This window comes from Daucus carota, chromosome 1 (assembly GCF_001625215.2).
Source record: "Daucus carota subsp. sativus chromosome 1, DH1 v3.0, whole genome shotgun sequence".
Classification (NCBI taxonomy): domain Eukaryota; kingdom Viridiplantae; phylum Streptophyta; class Magnoliopsida; order Apiales; family Apiaceae; genus Daucus; species Daucus carota.
Window position 1 is genome coordinate 8,483,310 of NC_030381.2, and position 24,549 is coordinate 8,507,858.

The following is a 24,549-nucleotide window of genomic DNA, read 5'->3' on the forward strand; positions in this document are numbered from 1 at the left end:
TAAACCCTAAATGCTAACGGTTTTAAATTTATTTATTCCGGCGACGTCTCGGCTTCAGGGCCTTCGGCCCTTCAGCTTCGCTTAATTAGGGTTTAGGCTCGAGGGAGTAGGGCCTACCGGCCCTACACCCTCAATCCTAAACCCTAACCGTCGGCCAATTCAATATACTGTACGAATTAATCATTCTGTAACCCAAACTTAAACCCTAAATGCTAACGGTTTTAAATTTATTTATTCTGGTTTTAATTCAGCCTCGCTTAATTAGGGTTTAGTAACGAGTGGTCGGTTATTGTAAAGCGTACGTGGATTTTTCTAAAACCCAAAAACGAAACAATAACCCTTAAGGTGTAAAAAACAAAATATTTCTTGTTCCGAATTCTCGCATTAATTACAATTGTGAATAATTACAAACCTATGTATGACAAACAAAACATAGTTCATAAGTAGCACACATATGATTAATAATTCATTGTGCAAACTTAACAATAATCATCTGTTTAAATATAAGTGATAATCTGTTTAAATATAAGTGATTAGTGCTTCTGCCTTTAGTGATTACTAATTGTGATCACTTATAGATAACCAATAAAATAAAATAACAGCATAATATGCATTAACAGATTATAACAATATAACCATAACACCACATCTCATGTACATATTATATTTCATCAGAAAACAATGAAAAATATTATAGTAAAACCTAAAACAATGTTCACTTTTGTAACTCCTTCTTCTTTGGGCAAGTACGTGAATCATGAGTTGTAGCTAAGCATTCTTTACACCTTCGTATTCTCTTATTCGCTTTTGTAATTGCTTTCTCCCTCTCGCTAATCAACCTCCCTGATTTAAAATAATTTCCTTTGTTTTTAGAAATATTCGGAACTAGCACAGTAAGTTCCCCTTGAGGCTGTTCACCAATCAAAGCAGCCATGTGATCCTTTTTGGAAAAAGAAGCACCATCCAAACTATTGCCAACTTTGGTGCTTAAGTCCTTCACAGTTTGATGCACAAATTCAAGGACTTCCATCTGCACTCCAGCTTTGTTAAGAACTTGACGAAAATCAAACCAAATGTTCATCAATTTTAATGAACCCTTCTCCATCTTAAAATAATCAGCAGATATCATATCACACGAGCTTCCACAATCAGCAATTTTTGACCATCGGTTTAAAATAAGACTTTTAGGAAATCTTGTTACTCCAATATGCTTCATACCACAAAAACTATACCTGCAAACTATACCACACATCACAAACTTCTTGCAAGAACAAACAGCATGCTCTTTACTAACCGGTACCTGAAATATAACATAAATGCATACATTGTTATGAGAATTATGACTAAATTCTACTGAGTATAACTAAAATAATAAAATCACTACTATATAAACTCCATAAACAAAATATGTATCCTTCGCAGGATCAAAAAAATTACACGAGGCAGCCTTCGCAGGAGCTCTGTAATTTCAGAGCAATATTGTGATGCAACTGCAGAAAAAAGTGAATTAATATAAATGCATCACACTCTTGCTAATGATTAGACGGATTTGTTTGTGTTATATATTACTATTTTTTGCTGGCTAGCTATGCTTAAGTTTGATTTGGCTTCAGTTCTATCTATATTAACTGAAGCTGGGTTGTATTTTTATGTTGAAGTCTGAATCTCTATTACAGGTTCAGGGGGACTAACACGCGGTGCAAAACTTTAAAATTTTATCAGATGACAGGATTTCGAAGATCCCTAAGACCAGAAGTGCAAGCAATGAGTGATATCAATCATGTCTATACTAACAAGAGACTGGCACTGTGCAAAAGTTTTGTAAAGTATGCACTATACAGTATACAGTATGCTTTGGACAAGATGCTAATTTGTAATATTCTGTTTTGAGTACTTCACTAGGATAGCCAAATGTATTAGCTAGTCAAATGACTTTCCAGTAAATTTTTTTGTGAAATAAAAGAAGTGAATATTAGTTAATTTGCAGGGAAGTGTCGTGTTTATGGTAAAGAAAACCATGATATATTCAAGGCCAGACTCTATCCTAGTAATTCACAGTGTCGATAGTGTCCACTGTGGCGATGAAGGGCCATGAAGACTACTTTTTGAAGTGTAGATAATCATGGCCACAGTGTCCACTGTGAGTATTCAAAGTAGCAAGGATTGTATCAAATATCAACAGTACTTTAAAAAGTAGCATTTTTGGTGACTTGCATCCAACATTTTGGTTTACTACTCAGTTTTTAGTTCTGCTTGCAGGCAGTGATCATTTAGCTCCTTATCTCTAAATATTTATTACAATATTTACCAGGTAAATTGACTAGTGGGAAATGTAAAAACAACATACCTTGAAGATCTTTTCTTTCACTTTTACATCCTTGATTTCAAAATTAGTAATACCTTCCACCTCTTCACTCATCCGTTTGATTTGCATATCCAAACATGCTGCCAAAATCTCCTCTTGAACTTTGTAAAAAACTGTCCGTGTAAACAAATCAGCCGCATCATCTTCAATAAACCATGTAGACAATGTATTGGGAAAGCTCGATTTTGACTCTTCATCCCGCCTCTCCGTCTCATTTCGTTGTCTTTGCATTGCACTTTGAAAACGCAACCAAAACTCGCATAATGAATCAGCTTGTTTATGAAACTGAGCAAAGAAAAGATTCTTGCTTTCTGATCTAGACGTGGTCCTCATTGAACCTAACATAGGCTCATCTCTAAAAAAAGCTGGAATCCATGAAGATCTGATAGCATGCATGTCACTCAACCACTTGTTATTTTCCAAATTAAACTCCTGCATAACAGCCTGCCATCCTTGTTCAAACTCAGCAATATCTAAATGATTTGACCATATATACTTTTTCATCTTCTTCATGAAATTAGTCTCTTTACATAACCGATTACCAAGCTACAAAAAATTTAAAGCCTCCTCAAAAATACATCAAATATCATATTTATATACAATTACATATGTTAAAAAATAAAATAAGACTAAACTACTAAACCTTTATGGGAAATTTCTGCATTATATGCCACATGCACAAGCGGTGTTTAGTAGCAACGAAACCATTTTTTGAAGAAAGTGACGAAGAAACTGCAATTTTCATTGCTGGACACTGATCAGTGATGATAACAACAGGATGACGTTTCATACATGTAGAAAACTGATCAAAAACCCATTTATAATGAGTAACGTCTTCCTTTGCCAAAAGGCAAGCAGCAAAAGTTACACATTTTTCATGTTTATCAACCCCAGTGAACGGGGCAAATATCATATTATACCTGCCAAAATGAAACACTATAAGTACACATAAATCAACATCTACAATTGATATAGTATATAGTATAATCATAAAATTTATATGTTATAATCACTAAAAACAACTATACTAAATAACAAAAATATACTATAGGCATTGAATTTTATATGGCTTGCATTGCCACAAATATTCCGAATGAGTGACAAATTATGTCCCAAAAAAAAAAATCGAGTGACAACTGAAATCAGTATTGAGAATATGTGCTAGAAAGGGTCTAGCTAGCTTAATTTCTCAACAATTAAATGTCACAAAAAGAAAAGAAAAAAGGTAGGCATCAGCTTGTTTTGTTCAAGTATTTTCCCCACTGGTTATCTATCTGCAGCTTTTTTAAGCTACCTTCTAAAATGTCAAAAAATACGTGGGAAACCATGGAGATATAACCAGCTACTGGAAATCTATACAATTACATCCAGAATTACAATTATCATGTCAAGAAGCCCAGAAGTGCATTGAATTTGAAACTAACCAGTAAAGTGCAGGGTTTGTTATGTAAACATACTATAGGCATTGGATTCAAAACAAATAAAATCTGGCCAAAAAGCACTCTAAATCATTATAATTAATCAACAAAATTTGACTTACTTATTTGTATCGAACGTTGCATCAAATGAAACTGCATCCCCATACACCTCGAAATTCCTCCGACAAATTGCATCAGCCCAAAAAAGCTTCGTCAAATGCCCTGTCTCATCAAGCTCATATGCATAATAGAAGAACTCGACCCCTCCTGCAACACTTTAAACTTTTCAATTAACATTTGTCCATCTCCTTCTCCAATGTAGCATTTCAAGTCCCGATTAAAGTTCCTAAAATCTCTCACTGTAGCTCCAACATTAGAATACCCACCAACCATTTCTTTCATCAAACCGTAAGCTTTACTACAGCCAATGTTAACTTTTGCAGCATCAAACACAAAATTCCTCGAACTTATAGTCATTTGACGACTAGATCGCAAAAATTGCCTTCCAGATTCATCAACCAAGGGGTGATTATGCACCTCATCAAACTTAAACACAAAATATTCTCTATCCCTATTAAGTTTTAATACTATCTTTACTTTGCAACAACACCAAGTAGAAGCAGTCCGCCTTCGCTTAACTTTACTCAAATTACTATCCAAAGTACTACGAAAATCATTACACCCTTCTTTACTGCATGTATAATGTTTAATACTAACTATACCAGATTCACCCCTCTTTTCAGTTCCCTTCCTCACATCAAAACCACCTAAACGACCATACTCCTTGTAAAATATGAAACCTTGGTCCAAACGCTGAAAGCATTGATTAATAGTTGGCTTCGAAACGTCGGGAACATTCAAAGGAATATACGTCTTTTGAGCAGCAGATGAAATAGAATGACTTGTACCAGATTCTTCATTGCAGTTTGAAGATAAAATAGAACTACCAACAGAAGTCACATCATCAACTCCACGATTAACAACAGATGAATCCCCATAACTTGAACCTATTACACATGATAAATAATCAGTAATGACAATAGATAATCACAACCCAAACTAATTATTTATCACATAATCACATATAATCATAATAGTTATCACTAATCACAACAATAAACTCACTTTTAATCACAATAATCGTATCTTCCAAGTCTATACCCCTTGTGATACCACAGAGCTCCTGGTTTTATATATTTTACTCAAGAGCAACCACTAGCAACATTGATATATATTAACTCAGGAGCTACCAGTCCTATTAGTCACAATAGGCCAGAATCACCTTAATTTTGCTCAAGTAACATTTGCCTCACAACAGGTATAACTTATGGCGAAGCAATGTAGTAGTATCAGCTGATGATAGACCGGAAATTATGTTATGTTGCACAGACACACTAGAAAACTTAAGCATATAGTAAAGTATCATTACAATTGCAAACATCCAATTCCAAATTAAGAGTATAGCCAGCATCAAGACTATTAGCAACCATATATATGTCCTGCTGCATCAACATGAGTACCAGGACTCCAGGAGGGAGTAGTAACATTTAAACTTGAATCATGAGAAGTGATGTAATAGAAGCTCATTTATAATTTATGGACGAAGAAACACAGAACTCGAGCAAAGATCATTGTATGCAAAGCAGGTCAGAGAACAGAAGAAATGATTTAGTTCCAGAGCAAAAATATCAAATTTCTCTCAAAAAATACCAACTCTACAAGAAACTAACATCAAGACTGAATCAAACAACAATAATCACAATAAACTAACATCGATAATCACAAACAGTTGCAATAATTACATTAACTACCTCACTATAAATCAAGGTAATCAACTAATATTTACCTTGATTGTGACGAATCTTCGCTAAGTCTGAAGTAATCATCGTCTAAACACGGTAAAACTTAAGAAAAAAACCTGAAAGCTGAACAAATCAACAAAGGTAAAAAAAATTGTTAAGCAATTAAACATCAGCTTCCAAAAAAATGAAAATTTTACATAGTTCGATAGAGAAGAAAAATCAAAAGTAAAACACAGCTCCAGAATAATTGCAACAATTCATGATATATACATCCTCCGAACTAAACAGAGAGATACAGTGATAAACAAAGAAAAATAAATGGAGATAAACAGAGAGAAGATGATTACAAGATATCACAAGCTTAATCTTCAAAAAGCTCGCTCGAACCAGATGCGAATTATGCGCGAGAGATACAGCGAGAGATGCGAATTATGCGCGAATTATGCGCGAGAGATGAAGCTCAGCGGGAGAGATGAAGCTTAGCGCCATGAAAGATAGAGATCGTGTAGCATCAGTTAGAGAGAGAAAGTTATGAGAGAGAGACCGCGCTGCAACTGTAGGAAATTAATGTGTAAAAAACCTATTTTTATATTTAATTCAGCAACGGACAGGATTAGTTGAAGTATAAAATAAATGAATGGCTATGATTTAGTTTGTAGTTTGTATTTGAGCAAAAACCTATATATATATATATATATATATATATATATAGGGTCTTACTCCAGTACAAACTCCTTACTGTACAAACGTACAAACCAGTGATTATGACACTAATATTTAGTGATTAGCAGATTTTAATTTAACAAATACACATACATCCATCACCACCGCCACCACAATCACCTCCAATCACCACCACCACGACCACCCCACCCACCACCACCCACCACGATTGCCCAGCGCCACTCTCTCTCTCTCTCTCCACCATCCACCACTGCCCAACGCCTCTCTCTCTCTCACCACCACCCACCACCAACCACCACCACCACTGCCAGCGGCTCTCTCTCTCTAGTTGTTCGCTCACCGATTACTGCTATACACACACAAACACACACATTCACCACTGCTTTTCTCATCTCCCTCAATCGTGTTTCTAGCACTGCTCTCGCGTCGGCGTCGCGGCTGCCGCCGGCCGCGCTGCACCACCACTCGGCTATGCCGCCCCGTAAGTGCTCCCCTCCCCTTATCTCTTCATCAGACCCCCCCACTAGATTTAGTGATTCTGTTCAATCATTTAGTGATTCTGTTCAAGTCATTTAGTGATTGTTTGTACGTTTGTACACTAAGGAGTTTGTATTTGAGCACTTGCATATATATATATATATATATATATGAACGTGTGTATCTATGTACGTATGTATGTATGTATGTAGTACGTATGTACGTAAGTATGTATATCATTTTGTTAATATTTTTGCACTTTTAGGCCCATTTAAAATAATTTGAATATAAATTATAGACAAGTTTGGATTTATTATAAAGAATTTTACAAAAATGGAAGATCTTAAAATTTGTACGAGAGTATAATGTATTGTTGTTAGTTCTTATACTTATTAAAACTAGAAATACTAATTAAAAATATTGAGATATATAAAGGTATTAATCATAATTGTTCATTCCATAAATAAAATATCTTTAGAGATTAAAAAAATATATACGGAAAAGAACATGGTTGTAGTAACAAACACTTATGAACATGATTCAAGAAATTGTTCAACAAAATTAACGACAAAAGGCAAATTTATTATAATTATGGAATTTCCCTTATTTTGATTAGTTTTAGGTGTTTTTGATTTTGTCACATTTTTGGTGTAAAAATTGGATTTTGATTAGTGTTGTTCATTTTTTTATTTTGGACCATGATTTTGATTTTGATTTGATCTATAGTGTTTATTTTCATCTGAGTCATGTTATGTTGATTTTAAGCCATTGTGTTCATTTTGATTTTGAGCCATGTTATTTATTTTGGATGGATTTGTTAGATTTTAGGGCAAAGTTTTTTAAATATCGTCTCTGCATATATTTTCAACTGCACACGGTCATAATTTATAACTTTTATCCCGCGCCTACGTTCCCCATCATTTTTGTACCCTCCAAGGTTTGAGCGGGAGTTTTCCAGCCTACGTTCCCAGTCGTAAATAATTTGACGGCCGAAATTTTGCCGCCTTTTGGTTGGGGGAAAAATCTAGCACAAAATTGTTTTTCAACCAAATTAAATATGCTTGATTATATAATTTCGATTGGATGTCATTGCAGTTAATTTTGTCGATTGATCGAGTCGCTATATATATATTTGATTTAATATGGTCGAAGTTGTCGAATACACACACACACATATTTGACCATCTCACGCGAAATTAGCCGCCTAATTAATCAAAACATAGGGCGCTCAGTGGCGGATACAGGATTTTATATATGGTGTGTCACAAGCTCGATATATCTCGTGTATTCGACATTTTCATTTCGTCACCACGCAATAAACAAGAATAATAATGAATTTTATCAAATAATTCTCTGCGACATTTTCACAAACACCTCGTAGCTCAACTTTTTCTTTGTCAAATTGCATATTTTTTCAAATTTGAGAAACCAAAAAATTAGCAAGACAAATTCGAAGATGTATGTGTAATGTGTGGAGTTTCAAAGGTGAATAGATAGGTTTCAAATTTAGAAGATGAATGTGTGAAGTTTGGAGAGAAGAGCACTCGAGCCGAAACACAAAACCAGGTTGTCTGCACAGACATGAAACATATACTGCATATACATATAAACTTTTGTTTTAAATAATGGCGTGTCACGTGACACACTAGGACACACTGTACATCCGCCCCTAAGCGCGCTTTCCTTTTACACTAGACATCTCTTTACTTTCTTCTTGTACAAAACCTAGCCTCATTTTCCATATTTTGCTTCTATCACACCCACAAGTTCATACTTTTCAAATGTGATCTTCAAAACTCATCAAGTAACTTTTTATTCGTTATTAATGTATATATAAACTTGTTTGTCTTAATTATTAGAATTGTAGCAATTATTACAATATTTATGATTTACCATGTGTGCATAATTGTGATACTAGCGTCAGTGTGATTTAAAAAAGCAATTGTTATGCATGTTGATTACGTTGTAGAACATATCTTTCATTAGATTGTCGAATGTTTAAAAATATTTTACAACCAATTTTTTTAAAATAACTAGATTATATTTTTTCCAATTTCGAATAATGAGGACTCCAAGACTCTACTGAAATGAGGACTCCAGGAAACTTAACTCTCTCTTTCTCTCATATATATATATATATCACTCAATTAAATAGAAACCAATTATATACAAACTAAACATAAAGGGAAAGGGAAGGGTAGTGTGGCCCGAGCATAGACCCCAAGATGGGCCTTGTTGCCGCATGGATGGGCCAAACAATTGATTGGGTGGAGGGTCCCCTGGAACTGAGATGGAGCCTAGCTGGTGTAGGCTCTTGGGCATGCGTGGATCTTGTTTAAGGCATGTTCATATAATGCATGACGCCGGATTTAGGTTCGGATTTGGGGAGGAGTTAAGTTTGGGCAGGAGGATGTCATATTAGGGGTGGGTGATGATAATTCAGCAGTTCGGTCAGTAAATAAGTAATCAGTCTATTCCATCACTAGGTATGATTTTTAGGAATATGTTAACTCGAAATGAGAATATAATACTTAATATTCTCGAGTTAAGACAACTTTGCTCAAAATACCTCCGGTATACATAGGTGATTTGGTATGGGAGTTACTCCTTTTTAACTCCTTTTTTTTCTAGTTGAACCTCATAATAAATGCCTATTAATGCACATGTCTAGTAGATCTTTAGAGATTGTAAGATTAGAAAGAGATATAGTATTAAATGCCTTTCAGCTGGTTGCAATTTGTAGATAACATGGAGAGTCAACAACTTTTACTATAATCTTATCTTTTGGCCGAGTATATAATTAAAGAATAGGCTATTAACCACTCTTCATCAAACTTGTGCTTGTACTCTCTTTCTAGCTATGGCTTCTTCCTCACATCTTAAAGAAAAATCGGTGGAAGAAATCCTTCCTCACACTCAACTAGCAATGTTTAAACCACATGAGGTGAATAAATATGATTCTCTTTTGAATTTATTTCGAGATCTATATTGGCCACATGTATGTGATTACAATACAATACCAAGTTATTATATGAGTTTATAATTTAAATTTTACGTGTGTGCACAATGAACATGATCACAATCATGACCGAGCAATGGACACTCATGATAATGATGCTCATGATCGCAAAGAGAAGATTATGCACAAGTTACTGGATTTGGTTTGTAAAAAAAACATATGCAAATTCATAAAAGCATTATTATTTTATTGGTCTTGAAAAAGCATTTATTAACTGAATGCAACTAGATTAAATTATTAATAGTTCATAGTTTTAATTTTTAGATCTGTTTTTTTTGGTATAATTATGTACTTTTGTTTTTATATCCAAGTTTTAAACAATTTTATAGGTCCAATAATATATATAAATATACATATAAATTAATGTATGTATGTATCTCTGTGTGTATTTATATATACCTTTTAATGATGGAACAGGAAGGTGAAACAATTCAAGCTTCAAAAGTACCAACTGAGAAGATCAGCACATCAAAGGGTTATTACAAACTTTTAGCAAATGATGTTAAAGAAATTGAAGAGAGGGATGAGGTTAGTTATCTTGTACATGCTACTGTATAGCTTAGTTTTTCTTATAGATGTATTGATAGGGATGAGGTCACTTATGCAGTAAATTGCAGAGTGTCTTAGTTTTTCTTATACACATCTTTCTACTAATTCTAGTACAAATCCTAATCGGACATAGGTATTCATAGCTTCTCCTGGTTTTGGAAAATATAAGAACACCTGGATCCCAGTTTCATTCAGGTTAAAAGGATGGACAATTACGACCCGTAAACGAGCTAGTGGAAGAACAGAGATGGTATATTCCGACCAATACCTTATTTTTACTATATATTTGTGATTAAATGACATCGTTGTCCTTCCACTTTCTCTCTTCAGATAGTATTAGCTATCCAATTAACCCCATCACCTTTCCCCCCAAAATATATGTAATTGTAAGTTTATTGTTGCTTATGTATTCGAATGAGTGGTAAAAACATACGGTTCAATCTCCTTGTTAGTTCTATAAACACCACATCTTCCGAAGGCAGCTTCGTTCAAAGGAGGTCTATCAGTACATTAGATATGGCTTTGTTTCAAAGAATTCCAAGGAACCAAGTTCATCACAGGCCCCTCTCAACATTGTTGTAAGTTACATGCTCTAACATAAACATACTTATATATAGTAGTATATATACATACTGCATAATATATATGATAAACCTTGCACCCAGCCAAATCCGAGAAGGGAAATGAGTCAGAAAGAAGAGGTGGAACCATTTCTTGCTGACTCGTGGGAGAATCTTACCAATTTTGAAGCAGATGCATGAAACCAGAAGTCTATGTCGCCAGCTTCACCAGCAATTTATAATATCAATGTTTTTTTTGGACTTGTAATTTCTTAGTTTTCTTTTGTCTTATAAAACTGATTATAATTAGCTTTATAATTTTCTTTACAAGTTCTTATATTTTTAAAAAGATAAATAATTTTTTTTGACAAGATGTGAACCAAAAAAATGTGATACATAAGTAACACATTTATCCAAGTTAGGGGTAATTCGGTTTGGTTCGGTCCTAATTTTCTGAAAATTTGGTCTATTCGTCTGGACCGAATAGACCGAATAAAATTCGGTTCAATCCGGTCCGTTAAAAAATATTTTAGTCTGGATCGAATATACCCAATAGTCCAAACAATATATAAAATTAATTTTTATCAATATAATATATATTAAATATATATCTTATAAGTTATAATTATAATATCTAATTTATAAATCTAATTATATCTATCTTTGGTGAAGTGGTGGTGATTAATAAATATTATTTTTTTAAAAAAATAATGAATTTAATTCTTTTATAATATAAATTTTAGTTTTTAAAATAATTTCGATTGTTTTGGGCCGGATTCGGCCCGGGAAAAAAAATGAAATTTCCATTTTCGGTCCATTCGGTTTGGTCAGGTTTTGGACCGAACCGACTGAATGCTCACCCCTCATCCAAGCCATTTATTATTACAAAAATAAAATTCCATCGAAATAATTATATACATTCAATATAAAGATTTACATATATATGTGTGTACTGATTTACATATATATATATATATATATATATGTGTGTGTGTGTGTGTGTGTGTGTTATTATTCTAAAGAGAACCACAGGAGTCCCATAGAGATTCAGTTGATTCTACTTTAAAATTTAACATGTAATTAATAATTTTAAAATTATTCATAATTTGGCAGACAATTAAATATAACATGCACTAATAATTTAAACTAAAAAGAATTTGATTTTAACATTTTGTTCATGTATAGAAATACTTTGGATGAATGTGCTTTTATTGTAGAACAAGTTTGTCTATTATGATGAGTATTCTATAAAGTGTGACTCCATCTAAGTACGTACAAAATTGGTTTTTTAAATTATATTTACAACCAACTTGGAAGAATATGGTTCTACTTTAGAACTAGTTTTTATATTATGATTAATTTTCAACGTTTTTTGGAAGAAAAATAATTAAACTTTATTTTTTGATTTACTAATTATATATTTGATGAATAATGAGATTCATATATGAATTGTATATGTATATATAGATGTTCCCTACTAGACACACTCTCTCTCTATATATATATATATATATATGAATGTATGTATGTATGTACGTATGTATGTACGTATGTATGTACGTACGTATGTATATCATTTTGTTAATATTTTTGCACTTTTAGGCCCATTTAAAATAATTTGAATATAAATTATAGACAATTTTGGATTTATTATAAAGAATTTTATAAAAATAGAAGATCTTCAAATTTGTACGAGAGTATAATGTATTGTTGTTAGTTCTTATACTTATTAAAACTAGAAATACTAATTAAAAGTATTGAGATATATAAAGGTATTAATCATAGTTGTTCATTCCATAAATAAAATATCTTCAGAGATTAAAAAAATATATACGGAAACGAACATGGTTGTAGTAATAAACACTTATGAACATGATTCAAGAATATGTCCAACAACATTAACGACAAAAGGCTAATTTATTATAATTATGGAATTTCCCTTATTTTGATTAGTTTTAGGTGTTTTTGATTTTGTCATATTTTTGGTGTAAAAATTGGATTTTGATTAATGTTGTTCATTTTTTTTATTTCGGACCATGATTTTGATTTTGATTTGATCTATAGTGTTTATTTTCATCTGAGCCATGTTATGTTGATTTTAAGCCATTGTGTTCATTTTGATTTTGAGCCATGTTATTTATTTTGGATGGATTTGTTAGATTTTAGGGCAAAGTTTTTTAAATATCGTCTCTACATATATTTTCAACTGCACACGGTCATAATTTATAACTTTTATCCCGCGCCTACGTTCCCCATCATTTTTGTACCCTCCAAGGTTTGAGCGGGAGTTTTCCAGCCTACGTTCCCAGTCGTAAATAATTTGACGGCCGAAATTTTGCCGCCTTTTGGTTGGGGGAAAAATCTAGCACAAAATTGTTTTTCAACCAAATTAAATATGCTTGATTATATAATTTCGAATGGATGTCATTCCAGTTAATTTTGTCGATTGATCGAGTCGCTATATATATATTCGATTTAATATGGTCGAAGTTGTCGAATACACACACACACACACATATTTGACCATCTCAGGCGAAATTAGCCGCCTAATTAATCAAAACATAGGGCGCTCAGTGGCGGATACAGGATTTTATATATGGTGTGTCACAAGCTCGATATATCTCGTGTATTCGACATTTTCATTTCGTCACCACGCAATAAACAAGAATAATAATGAATTTTATCAAATAATTCTCTGCGACATTTTCACAAACACCTCGTAGCTCAACTTTTTCTTTGTCAAATTGCATATTTTTTCAAATTTGAGAAACCCAAAAAGTAGCAAGACAAATTCGAAGATGTATGTGTAATGTGTGGAGTTTCAAAGGTGAATAGATAGGTTTCAAATTTAGAAGATGAATGTGTGAAGTTTGGAGAGAAGAGCACTCGAGCCGAAACACAAAACCAGGTTGTCTGCACAGACATGAAACATATACTGCATATACATATAATTTTTTTTTTAATAATGGCGTGTCACGTGACACACTAGGACACACTGTACATCCGCCCCTGAGCGCGCTTTCCTTTTACACTAGACATCTCTTTACTTTCTTCTTGTACAAAACCTAGCCTCATTTTCCATATTTTGCTTCTATCACACCCACAAGTTCATACTTTTCAAATGTGATCTTCAAAACTCATCAAGTAACTTTTTATTCGTTATTAATGTATATATAAACTTGTTTGTCTTAATTATTAGAATTGTAGCAATTATTACAATATTTATGATTTACCATGTGTGCATAATTGTGATACTAGCGTCAGTGTGATTTAAAAAAGCAATTGTTATGCATGTTGATTACGTTGTAGAACATATCTTTCATTAGATTGTCGAATGTTTAAAAATATTTTATAACCAATTTTTTTAAAATAACTAGATTATATTTTTTCCAATTTCTAATAATGAGGACTCCAAGACTCTACTGAAATGAGGACTCCAGGAAACTTAACTCTCTCTTTCTCTCATATATATATATATCACTCAATTAAATAGAAACCAATTATATACAAACTAAACATAAAGGGAAAGGGAAGGGTAGTGTGGCCGGAGCATAGACCCCAAGATGGGCCTTGTTGCCGCATGGATGGGCCAAACAATTGATTGGGTGGGGGGTCCCGTGGAACTGAGATGGAGCCTAGCTGGTGTAGGCTCTTGGGCATGCGTGGATCTTGTTTAAGGCATGTTCATATAATGCATGACGCCGGATTTAGGTCCGGGTTTGGGGAGGAGTTAAGTTTGGGCAGGAGGATGTCATATTAGGGGTGGGTGATGATAATTCAGCAGTTCGGTCAGTAAATAAGTAATCAGTCTATTCCATCACTAGGTATGATTTTGAGGAATATGTTAACTCGAAATGAGAATATGATACTTAATATTCTCGAGTTAAGACAACTTTGCTCAAAATACCTCCCGTATACATAGGTGATTGGTATGGGAGTTACTCCTTTTTAACTCCTTTTTTTTCTAGTTGAACCTCATAATAAATGCCTATTAATGCACATGTCTAGTAGATCTTTAGAGATTGTAAGATTAGAAAGAGATATAGTATTAAATGCCTTTCAGCTGGTTGCAATTTGTAGATAACATGGAGAGTCAACAACTTTTACTATAATCTTATCTTTTGGCCGAGTATATAATTAAAGAATAGGCTATTAACCACTCTTCATCAAACTTGTGCTTGTACTCTCTTTCTAGCTATGGCTTCTTCCTCACATCTTAAAGAAAAATCGGTGGAAGAAATCCTTCCTCACACTCAACTAGCAATGTTTAAACCACATGAGGTGAATAAATGTGATTCTCTTTTGAATTTATTTTGAGATCTATATTGGCCACATGTATGTGATTACAATACAATACCAAGTTATTATATGAGTTTATAATTTAAATTTTACGTGTGTGCACAATGAACATGATCACAATCATGACCGAGCAATGGACACTCATGATAATGATGCTCATGATCGCAAAGAGAAGATTATGCACAAGTTACTGGATTTGGTTTGTAAAAAAAACATATGCAAATTCATAAAAGCATTATTATTTTATTGGTCTTGAAAAAGCATTTATTAACTGAATGCAACTAGATTAAATTATTAATAGTTCATAGTTTTAATTTTTAGATCTGTTTTTTTTGGTATAATTATGTACTTTTGTTTTTATATCCAAGTTTTAAACAATTTTATAGGTCCAATATTATATATAAATATACATATAAATTAATGTATGTATGTATCTCTATGTGTATTTATATATACCTTTTAATGATGGAACAGGAAGGTGAAACAATTCAAGCTTCAAAAGTACCAACTGAGAAGATCAGCACATCAAAGGGTTATTACAAACTTTTAGCAAATGATGTTAAAGAAATTGAAGAGAGGGATGAGGTGAGTTATCTTGTACATGCTACTGTATAGCTTAGTTTTTCTTATAGATGTATTGATAGGGATGAGGTCACTTATGCAGTAAATTGCAGAGTGTCTTAGTTTTTCTTATACACATCTTTCTACTAATTCTAGTACAAATCCTAATCGGACATAGGTATTCATAGCTTCTCCTGGTTTTGCAAAATATAAGAACACCTGGATCCCAGTTTCATTCAGGTTAAAAGGATGGACAATTACGACCCGTAAACGAGCTAGTGGAAGAACAGAGATGGTATATTCCGACCAATACCTTATTTTTACTATATATTTGTGATTAAATGACATCGTTGTCCTTCCACTTTCTCTCTTCAGATAGTATTAGCTATCCAATTAACCCCATCACCTTTCCCCCCAAAATATATGTAATTGTAAGTTTATTGTTGCTTATGTATTCGAATGAGTGTTAAAAACATATGGTTCAATCTCCTTGTTAGTTCTATAAACACCACATCTTCCGAAGGCAGCTTCGTTCAAAGAAGGAGGTCTATCAGTACATTAGATATGGCTTTGTTTCAAAGAATTCCAAGGAACCAAGTTCATCACAGGCCCCTCTCAACATTGTTGTAAGTTACATGCTCTAACATAACCATACTTATATATAGTAGTATATATACATACTGCATAATATATATGATAAACCTTGCACCCAGCCAATTCCGAGAAGGGAAATGAGTCAGAAAGAAGAGGTGGAAGCATTTCTTGCTGACTCGTGGGAGAATCTTACCAATTTTGAAGCAGATGCATGAAACCAGAAGTCTATGTCGCCAGCTTCACCAGCAATTTATAATATCAATGTTTTTTTTGGACTTGTAATTTCTTAGTTTTCTTTTGTCTTATAAAACTGATTATAATTAGCTTTATAATTTTCTTTACAAGTTCTTTTATTTTTAAAAAGATAAATAATTTTTTTTGACAAGATGTGAACCAAAAAAATGTGATACATAAGTAACACATTTATCCAAGTTAGGGGTGAGCAGAACCGAAGAACAGAACCGAACGTGCGAATTCGGTTCGGTTCGGTCCTAATTTTCTGAAAATTTGGTCCATTCGGTCCGGACCGAATAGACCGAATAAAATTCGGTTCGGTCCGGTCCTTTAAAAAATATTTTAGTCAGGACCGAATATACCCAATAGTCCAAACAATATATAAAATTAATTTTTATCTATATAATATATATTTAATATATATCTTATAAGTTATAATTATAATATCTAATTTATAAATCTAATTATATCTATCTTTGGTGAAGTGGTGGTGATTAATAAATATTATTTTTTTAAAAAAATAATGAATTTAATTCTTTTATAATATAAATTTTAGTTTTTAAAATAATTTCGGTTGTTTTGGGCCGGATTCGGCCCGGGAAAAAAAAATGAAATTTCCATTTTCGGTCCATTCGGTGGACCGAACCGACTGAATGCTCACCCCTCATCGAAGCCATTTATTATTACAAAAATAAAATTCCATCGAAATAATTATATACATTCAATATAAAGATTTACATATATATGTGTGTGTACTGATTTACATATATATATATATATATATATATATATGTGTGTGTGTGTGTCTGTTATTATTCTAAAGAGAACCACAGGAGTCCCATAGAGATTCAGTTGATTCTACTTTAAAATTTAACATGTAATTAATAATTTTAAAATTATTCATAATTTGGCAGACAATTAAATATAACATGCAATAATAATTTAAACTAAAAAGAATTTGATTTTAACATTTTGTTCATGTATAGAAATACTTTGGATGAATGTGCTTTTATTGTAGAACAAGTTTGTCTATTATGATGAGTATTCTATAAAGTGTGACTCCATCTAAGTACGTACAAAATTGGTTTTTTAAATTATATTTACAACCAACTTGGAAGAATATGGTTCTACTTTAGAACTAGTTTTTATTTTATGATTAATTTTCAACGTTTTTTGGAAGAAAAATAATTAAACTTTATTTTTGATTTACTAATTATATATTTGATGAATAATGAGATTCATATATGAATTGTATATGTATTGTTGTTAGTTCTTATACTTATTAAAACTAGAAATACTAATTAAAAATATTGAGACATATAAAGGTATTAATCATAGTTGTTCATTCCATAAATAAAATATCTTCAGAGATTAAAAAAATATATACGGAAACGAACATGGTTGTAGTAATAAACACTTATGAACATGATTCAAGAATATGTCCAACAACATTAACGACAAAAGGCTAATTTATTATAATTATGGAATTTCCCTTATTTTGATTAGTTTTAGGTGTTTTTGATTTTGTCACATTTTTGGTGTAAAAATTGGATTTTGATTAATGTTGTTCATTTTTTTATTTCGGACCATGATTTTGATTTTGATTTGATCTATAGTGTTTATTTTCATCTGAGCCATGTTATGTTGATTTTAAGCCATTGTGTTCATTTTGATTTTGAGCCATGTTATTTATTTTGGATGGATTTGTTAGATTTTAGGGCAAAGTTTTTTAAATATCGTCTCTGCATATATTTTCAACTGAACATGGTCAGAATTTATAACTTTTATCCCGCGCCTACGTTCCCCATCATTTTTGTACCCTCCAAGGTTTGAGCGCGAGTTTTCCAGCCTACGTTCCCAGTCGTAAATAATTTGACGGCCGAAATTTTGCCGCCTTTTGGTTGGGGGAAAAATCTAGCACAAAATTGTTTTCCAACCAAATTAAATATGCTTGATTATATAATTTCGACGGGATGTCATTGCAGTTAATTTTGTCGATTGATCGAGTCGCTATATATATATATATTTGATTTAATATGGTCGAAGTTGTCGAATACACACACACACACACATATTTGACCATCTCAGGCGAAATTAGCCGCCTAATTAATCAAAACATAGGGCGCTCAGTGGCGGATACAGGATTTTATATATGGTGTGTCACAAGCTCGATATGTCTCGTGTATTCGACATTTTCATTTCGTCACCACGCAATAAACACGAATAATAATGAATTTTATCAAATAATTCTCTGCGACATTTTCACAAACACCTCGTAGCTCAACTTTTTCTTTGTCAAATTGCATATTTTTTCAAATTTGAGGAACCCAAAAATTAGCAAGACAAATTCGAAGATGTATGTGTAATGTGTGGAGTTTCAAAGGTGAATATATAGGTTTCAAATTTAGAAGATGAATGTGTGAAGTTTGGAGAGAAGAGCACTCGAGCCGAAACACAAAACCAGGTTGTCTGCACAGACATGAAACATATACTGCATATACATATAAACTTTTTTTTTTTTTTTAAATAATGGCGTGTCACGTGACACACTAGGACACACTGTACATCCGCCCCTGAGTGCGCTTTCCTTTTACACTAGACGTCTCTTTACTTTCTTCTTGTACAAAACCTAGCCTCATTTTCCATATTTTGCTTCTATCACACCCACAAGTTCATTCTTTTCAAATGTGATATTCAAAACTCATCAAGTAACTTTTTATTCGTTATTAATGTATATATAAACTTGTTTGTCTTAATTATTAGAATTGTAGCAATTATTACAATATTTATGATTTACCATGTGTGCATAATTGTGATACTAGCGTCAGTGTGATTTAAAAAAGCAATTGTTATGCATGTTGATTACGTTGTAGAACATATCTTTCATTAGATTGTCGAATGTTTAAAAATATTTTAAACAACCAATTTTTTTTAAATAACTAGATTATATTTTTTCCAATTTCGAATAATGAGGACTCCAAGACTCTACTGAAATGAGGACTCCAGGAAACTTAACTCTCTCTTTCTCTCATATATATATACCACTAAATTAAATAGAAACCAATTATATACAAACTAAACATAAAAGGAATGGGAAGTGTAGTGTGGCCCGAGCATAGACCCCAAGATGGGCCTTGTTGCCGCATGGATGGGACAAACAATTGATTATGTGGGGGGTCCCGTGGAACTGAGATGGAGCCTAGCTGGTGTAGGCTCTTGGGCATGCGTGGATCTTGTTTAAGGCATGTTCATATAATGCATGACGCCGGATTTAGGTTCGGCTTGGGGAGGAGTTAAGTTTGGGGAGGAGGATGTCATATTAGGGGTGGGTGATGATAATTCAGCAGTTCGGTCAGTAAATAAGTAATCAGTCTATTCTATCACTAGGTATGATTTTGAGGAATATGTTAACTCGAAATGAGAATATGATACTTAATATTCTCGAGTTAAGACAACTTTGCTCAAAATACCTCCCGTATACATAGGTGATTTGGTATGGGAGTTACTCCTTTTTAACTCCTTTTTTTTCTAGTTGAACCTCATAATAAATGCCTATTAATGCACATGTCTAGTAGATCTTTAGAGATTGTAAGATTAGAAAGAGATATAGTATTAAATGCCTTTCAGCTGGTTGCAATTTGTAGATAACATGGAGAGTCAACAACTTTTACTATAATCTTATCTTTTGGCCGAGTATATAATTAAAGAATAGGCTATTAACCACTCTTTCTCAAACTTGTGCTTGTACTCTCTTTCTAGCTATGGCTTCTTCCTCACATCTTAAAGAAAAATCGGTGGAAGAAATCCTTCCTCACACTCAACTAGCAATGTTTAAACCACATGAGGTGAATAAATGTGATTCTCTTTTGAATTTATTTCGAGATCTATATTGGCCACATGTATGTGATTACAATACAATACCAAGTTATTATATGAGTTTATAATTTAAATTTTACGTGTGTGCACAATGAACATGATCACAATCATGACCGAGCAATGGACACTCATGATAATGATGCTCATGATCGCAAAGAGAAGATTATGCACAAGTTACTGGATTTGGTTTGTAAAAAAAACATATGCAAATTCATAAAAGCATTATTATTTTATTGGTCTTGAAAAAGCATTTATTAACTGAATGCAACTAGATTAAATTATTAATAGTTCATAATTTTAATTTTTAGATCTGTTTTTTTGGTATAATTATGTACTTTTGTTTTTATATCCAAGTTTTAAACAATTTTATAGGTCCAATAATATATATAAATATACCTATAAATTAATGTATGTATGTATCTCTGTGTGTATTTATATATACCTTTTAATGATGGAACAGGAAGGTGAAACAATTCAAGCTTCAAAAGTACCAACTGAGAAGATCAGCACATCAAAGGGTTATTACAAACTTTTAGCAAATGATGTTAAAGAAATTGAAGAGAGGGATGAGGTGAGTTATCTTGTACATGCTACTATATAGCTTAGTTTTTCTTATAGATGTATTGATAGGGATGAGGTCACTTATGCAGTAAATTGCAGAGTGTCTTAGTTTTTCTTATACACATCTTTCTACTAATTCTAGTACAAATCCTAATCGGACATAGGTATCCATATCTTCTCCTGGTTTTGCAAAATATAAGAACACCTGGATCCCAGTTTCATTCAGGTTAAAAGGATGGACAATTACGACCCGTAAACGAGCTAGTGGAAGAACAGAGATGGTATATTCCGACCAATACCTTATTTTTACTATATATTTCCTACCAATACCTTATTTTTACTATATATTTGTGATTAAATGACATCGTTGTCCTTCCACTTTCTCTCTTCAGATAGTATTAGCTATCCAATTAACCCCATCACCTTTCCCCCCAAAATATATGTAATTGTAAGTTTATTGTTGCTTATGTATTCGAATGAGTGGTAAAAACATATGGTTCAATCTCCTTGTTAGTTCTATAAACACCACATCTTCCGAAGGCAGATTCGTTCAAAGAAGGAGGTCTATCAGTACATTAGATATGGCTTTGTTTCAAAGAATTCCAAGGAACCAAGTTCATCACAGGCCCCTCTCAACATTGTTGTAAGTTACATGCTCTAACATAAACATACTTATATATAGTAGTATATATACATACCGCATAATATATATGATAAACCTTGCACCCAGCCAAATCCGAGAAGGGAAATGAGTCAGAAAGAAGTGGTGGAAGCATTTCTTGCTGACTCGTGGGAGAATCTTACCAATTTTGAAGCAGATGCATGAAACCAGAAGTCTATGTCGCCAGCTTCACCAGCAATTTATAATATCAATGTTTTTTTTGGACTTGTAATTTCTTAGTTTTCTTTTGTCTTATAAAACTGATTATAATTAGCTTTATAATTTTCTTTACAAGTTCTTATATTTTTAAAAAGATAAATAATTTTTTTTGACAAGATGTGAACCAAAAAAATGTGATACATAAGTAACACATTTATCCAAGTTAGGGGTGAGCAGAACCGAAGAACAGAACGGTGCGAATTCGGTTTGGTTCGGTCCTAATTTTCTGAAAATTTGGTCTATTCGGTCCGGACCGAATAGACCGAATAAAATTCGGTTCGGTCCGGTCCGTTAAAAAATATTTTAGTCAGGACCGAATATACCCAATAGTCCAAACAATATATAAAATTAATTTTTATCTATATAATATATATTTAATATATATCTTATAAGTTATAATTATAATATCTAATTTATAAATCTAATTATATCTATCTTTGGTGAAGTGGTGGTGATTAATAAATATTATTTTTTTAAAAAAATAATGAATTTAATTCTTTTATAATATAAATTTTAGTTTTCAAAATAATTTCGGTTGTTTTGGGCCGGATTCGGCCCGGGAAAAAAAAATGAAATTTCCATTTTCGGTCCATTCGGTTTGGTCCGGTTTTGGACCGAATCGACTGAATGCTCACCCCTCATCGAAGCCATTTATTATAATTTGGCAGACAATTAAATATAACATGCAATAATAATTTAAACTAAAAAGAATTTGATTTTAACATTTTGTTCATGTATAGAAATACTTTGGATGAATGTGCTTTTATTGTAGAACAAGTTTGTCTATTATGATGAGTATTCTATAAAGTGTGACTCCATCTAAGTACGTACAAAATTGGTTTTTTAAATTATATTTACAACCAACTTGGAAGAATATGGTTCTACTTTAGAACTAGTTTTTATATTATGATTAATTTTCAACGTTTTTTGGAAGAAAAATAATTAAACTTTATTTTTTGATTAACTAATTATATATTTGATGAATAATGAGATTCATATATGAATTGTATATGTATATATAGATGTTCCCTACTAGACACACACTGTCTCTCTATATATATATATATATATATGAATGTATGTATGTATGTACGTATGTATGTATGTAGTATTTCCGTACGTATGTATATCATTTTGTTAATATTTTTGCACTTTTAGGCCCATTTAAAATAATTTGAATATAAATTATTGACAATTTTGGATTTATTATAAAGAATTTTATAAAAATAGAAGATCTTAAAATTTGTACGAGAGTATAATGTATTGTTGTTAGTTCTTATACTTATTAAAACTAGAAATACTAATTAAAAGTTTTGAGATATATAAAGGTATTAATCATAGTTGTTCATTCCATAAATAAAATATCTTCAGAGATTAAAAAAAATATATACGGAAACGAACATGGTTGTAGTAATAAACACTTACGAACATGATTCAGGAATATGTCCAACAGCATTAACGACAAAAGGCTAATTTATTATAATTATGGAATTTCCCTTATTTTGATTAGTTTTAGGTGTTTTTGATTTTGTCACATTTTTGGTGTAAAATTTGGATTTTGATTAATGTTGTTCATTTTTTTATTTCGGACCATGATTTGATTTTGATTTGATCTATAGTGTTTATTTTCATCTGAGCCATGTTATGTTGATTTTAAGCCATTGTGTTCATTTTGATTTTGAGCCATGTTATTTATTTTGGATGGATTTGTTAGATTTTAGGGCAAATTTTTTAAATATCGTCTCTGCATATATTTTCAACTGCACACGGTCATAATTTATAACTTTTATCCCGCGCCTACGTTCCCCATCATTTTTGTACCCTCCAAGGTTTGAGCGGGAGTTTTCCAGCCTACGTTCCCAGTCGTAAATAATTTGACGGCCGAAATTTTGCCGCCTTTTGGTTGGGGGAAAAATCTAGCACAAAATTGTTTTTCAACCAAATTAAATATGCTTGATTATATAATTTCGATTGGATGTCATTGCAGTTAATTTTGTCGATTGATCGAGTCGCTATATATATATTCGATTTAATATGGTCGAAGTTGTCGAATACACACACACACACATATTTGACCATCTCAGGCGAAATTAGCCGCCTAATTAATCAAAACATAGGGCGCTCAGTGGCGGATACAGGATTTTATATATGGTGTGTCACAAGCTCGATATATCTCGTGTATTCGACATTTTCATTTCGTCACCACGCAATAAACAAGAATAATAATGAATTTTATCAAATAATTCTCTGCGACATTTTCACAAACACCTCGTAGCTCAACTTTTTCTTTGTCAAATTGCATATTTTTTCAAATTTGAGAAACCCAAAAATTAGCAAGACAAATTCGAAGATGTATGTGTAATGTGTGGAGTTTCAAAGGTGAATAGATAGGTTTCAAATTTAGAAGATGAATGTGTGAAGTTTGGAGAGAAGAGCACTCGAGCCGAAACACAAAATCAGGTTGTCTGCACAGACATGAAACATATACTGCATATACATATAACTTTTTTTTAAATAATGGCGTGTCACGTGACACACTAGGACACACTGTACATCTGCCCCTGAGCGCGCTTTCCTTTTACACTAGACATCTCTTTACTTTCTTCTTGTACAAAACCTAGCCTCATTTTCCATATTTTGCTTCTATCACACCCACAAGTTCATACTTTT

The 24,549-nt window shown here is 32.4% G+C and overlaps 1 protein-coding gene across 1 annotated transcript; it reads right to left on the minus strand.

Annotated features, from left to right (window-relative positions):
- Window positions 1-715: 715 nt before the first annotated feature.
- On the minus strand, window positions 716-5,330 carry LOC108217586 (protein FAR1-RELATED SEQUENCE 5-like). Its single transcript, XM_064088227.1, has 6 exons — window positions 5,213-5,330; window positions 4,170-4,790; window positions 3,906-4,050; window positions 3,009-3,285; window positions 2,348-2,911; window positions 716-1,300 (listed from the first exon to the last, which is right to left on the minus strand). Exons 1-6 carry the CDS (start codon window positions 5,328-5,330, stop codon window positions 716-718), a joined length of 2,310 nt encoding a protein of 769 aa, XP_063944297.1.
- Between the last annotated feature and the right edge of the window lie 19,219 nt (window positions 5,331-24,549).

Coding starts and splice junctions, on each gene's coding strand:
- LOC108217586 (XM_064088227.1), bottom strand. CDS start 5,330: ATGTTACTACTCCCTCCTGGAGTCCTGGTACTCATGTTGATGCAGCAG. Junction 4,791..5,212: donor GGAATTGGATGTTTGCAATT/GTAATGATACTT, acceptor CATGTGTAATAG/GTTCAAGTTATGGGGATTCA. Junction 1,301..2,347: donor TGAAAGAAAAGATCTTCAAG/GTATGTTGTTTT, acceptor GTTATATTTCAG/GTACCGGTTAGTAAAGAGCA.